This window comes from Mandrillus leucophaeus, unplaced genomic scaffold, assembly GCF_000951045.1.
Source record: "Mandrillus leucophaeus isolate KB7577 unplaced genomic scaffold, Mleu.le_1.0 Scaffold54, whole genome shotgun sequence".
NCBI lineage: Eukaryota > Metazoa > Chordata > Mammalia > Primates > Cercopithecidae > Mandrillus > Mandrillus leucophaeus.
The window spans coordinates 396,060-401,277 of record NW_012105808.1 but is presented as its reverse complement, the minus strand read 5'-3'; the positions used below and the strand labels follow the sequence as shown (position 1 = coordinate 401,277).

Below are 5,218 nucleotides of genomic sequence, written 5' to 3'. Positions count from 1 at the left end.
CCCGGCGCTCCGGGAGGCGCTGCCCTGCACCCCACACACACCGAAAGGCGCCCGCCGCGAGGCCACAGGTGCAGGAAAGCAGGACTCAGTGGAACTCCCAGGTTCCGCCCGGGACAGGGCTCAGCGCCACATGCCACTCTTCCCGAAAGCACTTACAGGGGACAAGCCTCCGGGGCAAGCGGCTGCCTCCAGTTCTTGTTGCAGGTGAAGTCCCTCCTGGGACACTGACCCCAGAGGTCATCGCTGCTCTCAGGCCACCCTTCCCCGAGTCCTGGCCGGGCCCCTTCAACCTGCCAAAGCAAAGCAGCGTTACTCCCAGCGTCCTCCACGGGGCTCACAGCTGCCCCTCCCGGCCTCCCCGGAAAGGGCCACAGCCCCTAGGAAGGTCTCAGGCTAGTCACGGGGCTGTGACCTCAGGCTCCGTCACAGGCCAGCGTGCCCAGGGCGGGTCTGCGCCTTGGGGGCGCAGCCAGAGCCAGCTACCCGCATGGGATGGAGCTACATGGGTCAATGTGGGCTCTAGAAAAAAACTAATGGCGGCAACATACATCAGAGAAAGCTAGTTAAGAGTGTGACTTAAGAGGTCTGGAAAAGACAGTCAATTGATAAGCAAAAAATCCAAAAGGCGGGGGCATTCACTGGTCTCCAATCCTGCTTAAGGGACCTCATCTAAGAGCCAGGCATGACTGGGCCCAGCCTGCACCTGGCTGCACGTGGGGAGCGTAATGGCCAGGCCTGACTTTAGTTCCAGCTTAATTGAAGAAGAAAAAAAAAGTTGAAAAAAAAGGAAAAACAAAAAACAGTCACAGGAACATTCCCCGGGCACATGACTTTTAATGAGCTCTCGACAAGAGGGATGTGGGCACGAGCGGAAGGAGTTACCTCGAATTACAGGGCTATTTCCACATATGAGCTAGCCAAGGGAGCAGCTTGCGTCTCAGAGGGTTCTGTTGGGCGCACAACACTTCTGTCCTCCGAGGGCTGCAGCTTCCATAGGCTAGCAGAGAACGCTCAGAACTCGTGAAGCAACAGCAGAACTAGCTAACCGGCTGGCCGTCTGAGGTCGCCCTGGGATGCCACGTGCCTCCGCTCTCTGGCCTGCTTCTAGACTGAGGCAGTCCAGGTCAGCGTCGGGTGCACGTCCACTGTCCCTGCTAAGCTGCCCGCACAGTCCAGCCCTCTGGCCACCACTGCCAGAAGCCTCCCGGGGCTGCCCTGAGGCCTGAGCTGCCCGCTCCCGTCCCCCGCCTGGCTCCCCTACCCTGACCAGCGCCAATCTGCTGGGCCTCCCTTTCTAGCTCTCTCTGCAGGCCCCAGGGAAGGCTTGCAGACCTGCTGCTTCTCCGCCTCCTCTCTGCTCAGGTCTGGCTGCAGGAGCCTGCAGCAGGGAGTGTGTGGTGCAATGCAAGGGAATTGTCAGAGCAAGGTTCATTTCACACGGTCTTTTAATCGGCTTCGTAAAGCCAAAGAAAACTGCATACAAGAATTCCTCAGCCACTGCAAATACAACATCGATGGAGTATGCGTACGTCTTCCAGTAAAAAAGGACAATATAAATAAACATCTTCAAGAACCTCTCAGGGACGTCTGCACGTCTACTGTGGGGCGCACAGCACAGATGGGCGCAGGGGCCAGGGCTCCAGGGCAGTTGCTGCCACACCCGCCGGGGTCCTACCACACTACACTCAGAAACGTCACATGGAGTTGGAAAAAGCCACAGCTTGCTCAGCTTCCGACAAAGAGCGGATTCACAGTCCGTTCGATCTCAGAGGAGTGAGTGGGGCACCCACTTCATGGGGCCAACCCCACCAAAAGAAAAAAAAGCAACACAACCAAAAACTAAAACAAAAACCAAAAACCCACACAACCCCCGATTTTTTTGAAAACTCATGGCTCGTGGTCAAAAAAGTAAATCTGAAGTGCTTTTCAAAATGTTTTGAAAACCCTTAAAAACAGCACTTCCTTAAAAAGAAAAGTCTAGTAACGAGGCCATCCTGGCGTCAGAAGCGGTCAGGCTGGGTTTGACAAGATCAGAACCGAAATGACTACGAAAGTGGGAATACAAGGAGGTGCGTTTACTACACGTATTAACGTTCAGCGAAGCTCCCACAATCTTTAAACACACAGCCATTGGAAGGACGATCTTGAGCAGGAAGGGTTTTTACTCGTTGTGTGTAGCTGAGGACAAGAAGCAGGCACAGTGTAAAGGCACCGAAGCAACGAGAGGCAGCTTCACCCCAGAGGCCAGACCAGGGCGCGGCCTGCGACCGGGGAGCAACCACCCCCCACAGCCGAGGGAGGCTGGCCTGCAGCCACACATGCACCTATGCTGACTGCCCAGCGGGCCCTCGCTCTCCCTTGCCTTTTTGGTCAGTCTCATTTGGCTTTTGTGTCCTGTGATAGAAATGGCTCTGAGAGGACAGACGCGCCTCTTATAGGCAAGCGCAGTGACAAGATCTGAGTGTCCAGCCTGAAGTGCTTGGAGAAGGTGCCAAGGTGAACCGAGCTCCCACCGCAGGCCACAGCAGCGTGGCACCCTCGGAGCGTGACTTACCGTAACTGTCGTAACTGTCTCTATAGGACCCGCCCGAGCTCCGGTCACTGTAGCCACCACTCTGACTCCGGCTGCAGAATAGACAGACGTGAGTACCGGAGGATACCAGTCTACTTTTGCTCTGCCACAGCAGGCTGAGCCGTCAGCCCCCATGCCAGCTGTCCCTTCTGGGGACGCAAGGACCCTAGCAGGGTAGAGTCTCAGAAATCGTCCAAAACCTGCACCAGCCATGCCCCCCCGGCCTTCCCGCTTCTGCCACTGTCTTCAGCAGTTTCCTCTCCTCTTGGCCTGGGCCCCCTCCCGCCTCTGCTCCTTGCCCAGGCAGCCTCATCTCAGCTCCCCCAGGGACCTGGGACTGAAGCTGGCCATCCCACAATCACCCCTGTGCCCGGGTTGGCCTTCACCCCTCACCTGCTATAGTAGTCTCTGGAGCCACCGTAGCCCCCACTCCTGGACTCGAACCGGTTCCCCCCATAGCCTCGGTCCCCTCCTCCTGCATACAGGAAGAAGTGAGTACCAGCTCCCACCAGCAGTGCCTCACAGCATCCCCAAAGGGCCCACTCACGGCACTCACCTCTAGAGAACCCACGGCCCCGTCCTCGGCCCCCACGGAAGAAGCCCCGGCCCCCGGTAGAGCCACCACGGTACCCACGGGATCGGTTGTCTGACGACTTGCCTGCCTGGTCTACTCGGATCTGTCGCCCATCTACAGACTGGAGACCAGCGGGTGGCACAGGTTAGTGGGTGGGTGCCCCATCCTCAGGACGGGGCTCCCGCTCAGCACCCTGATCCTCACCTTCCCGTTCATGGCCATCATGGCATCCTTGGCGTCGTCAATGTTCTCAAAGGTGACAAACCCAAATCCCCGAGATCTCTGGGTCTCCCTGTCTTTCACAACCACCACTGTGCAGGGGAGAGAGGTCTGCAGTCAGCACCCAGCTGTACCTACAGTCAGGAGGAGCACAAGCCAGCCCCACCCGGGCCGCCGGCCCAGCACCAGCCTCACCTTCAGAGATCTGTCCGTATTTTGAAAAGACCTGCTCCAGCGACTGCTCATTGGTGTCAAAACTCAGCCCTCCAACAAAAAGCTTGCCTTCGTCTGATGCCATGGCGGCCTGTGGCAGACACCAATGAAATCCTCAACAGGGGTCATCTCTCACCACCTCTCCCCGCTTCCTATTTTATGTAAATGACATGTGTTTTTTAGGGAAAATATTAGAAAATCAGATTATTGTTTTTCATTGTCGGAAACTCGTACCTAGGACTTAAGCTGTCACCCAGGCTGGAGTGCAGTGGTGCAATCATGGGTCACTGCAGCCTCCACCTCCTAGTCTAAGCAATTCTCCTACCTCAGTCTCCCAAGAAACTGGGACTATAGATGTGCACCACCACGCCTGGCTGATTTTTTCTTTTTAATTTGTTTTAGTAGAGATGGGGTCTCGCTCTGTTGCCCAGGCTGGTCTGAAACTCCTGAGCTCGGCTGGGTGCAGTGGCTCACACCTGTAATCCCAGCACTTTGGGAGGCCGAGACGGGCCGATCACCTGAGGTCGGGAGTTCGAGACCAGCCTGACCAACATGAAAAACCCCATCTCCACTAAAAATACAAAGTAAGCCAGACACGGTGGTGCATGCCTGTAATCCCAGCTACTTGGGAGGCTGAGGCAGGAGAATCACTTGAATCCGGGAGGCGGAGGTTGCGGTAAGCCGGGATCACGCCATTGCACTCCAGCCTGAGCAACAAGACTGGATGGAACTCTTGTCTCAAAAAAAAAAAAAAAAAAAACTTACTCCTGGGCTCAAGCAATCCTCCCACCTTGGCCACCCAAAGTTTTGGGATTACAGGTGTAACCCACCGCACTCAGCTACCTAAGACTTAATTCAAACTGATTTACCACACCGAATACAGTCCGCTTCTCAGCTCCCTCCACCCCCCAGACTAAAGGCAGGCCGCACCCATGTCCACAGTCCTCCCCATGGGACAGGACCTCCGGTGTCTTCCCCCCCGCCCCCCCCGCCCCGAATCTTCCAGTCGTGCCGTGGGCAGGACTGCACCCTCAGCTTCTCTCCTTTACAAACTGGTGCCAACTCCAACCCTAACCAGCTGACTTCTGCTTGTTGCTGGACCAGAACGTGCTTCTGTTCACTGTAAAATTCCCCGAGACTGGGGGGGCTAGCTGTCAGGGACGCCGTCCCGTGCTGGGGGGCACCTCGGGGCAGGCACTAACTTTTACAGACAGAACCTCTGCCGGAAATCGGGAAGGGATGGCCCCGGAAATGAGGCAGGATTTCCAGACAGGAGAACTGGCATTCAGGAGAACTGGCTATTTAAAGGGGCACTCAGTGCTGACACAGACAAAGCATTCATTGGCTGGGAATGGCCACCACCCAGTGGCGCTGATAACTAGACTTGGAAGTCTGGCACTGGGGACTGTGCCAACTTGGACCAAAGTTTGGGCGCAAAGCACGACGTGGCAGACGAGGAATCACACTGGACCGGGTCATGCCTACCCAGGATTTGCGAGGCCGTCCTTTCCCTCATGCAATCACAATGGGAAAAGGAGAAAAATGAGGCTCAGAAAACAAAAGCGTTGGTTTATGGATACCTCCAGCCCCATGGCAGGGAAACGGGCCCTGTAGACCGGGCGCGCCACGTGGCCCCGCCC

At 56.4% G+C, this 5,218-nt stretch overlaps 1 protein-coding gene across 10 annotated transcripts in view; it reads right to left on the bottom strand.

The window, feature by feature from the left end:
* Positions 1 to 5,218, bottom strand: part of CIRBP (cold inducible RNA binding protein) — a 16,524-nt gene continuing 11,306 nt past the window's right edge. For 3 of the 10 annotated variants that reach the window (XM_011997402.1, XM_011997398.1, XM_011997400.1), the window contains exons 2-7: positions 3,561 to 3,669; positions 3,351 to 3,457; positions 3,129 to 3,267; positions 2,966 to 3,047; positions 2,555 to 2,625; positions 1,428 to 2,178 (exon numbers count right to left, since the gene is read on the bottom strand). In XM_011997402.1, the coding sequence (XP_011852792.1) occupies positions 2,162 to 2,178; positions 2,555 to 2,625; positions 2,966 to 3,047; positions 3,129 to 3,267; positions 3,351 to 3,457; positions 3,561 to 3,663 (519 nt within the window). In that variant the 5' untranslated portion in view covers positions 3,664 to 3,669 and the 3' untranslated portion in view covers positions 1,428 to 2,161. Of the gene's footprint in view, positions 291 to 882; positions 1,105 to 1,427; positions 2,626 to 2,965; positions 3,048 to 3,128; positions 3,268 to 3,350; positions 3,477 to 3,560; positions 3,731 to 5,218 lie in introns of those variants that run through there. The other 7 variants (XM_011997405.1, XM_011997403.1, XR_001007922.1 and 4 more) reach the window with 6 other exon arrangements.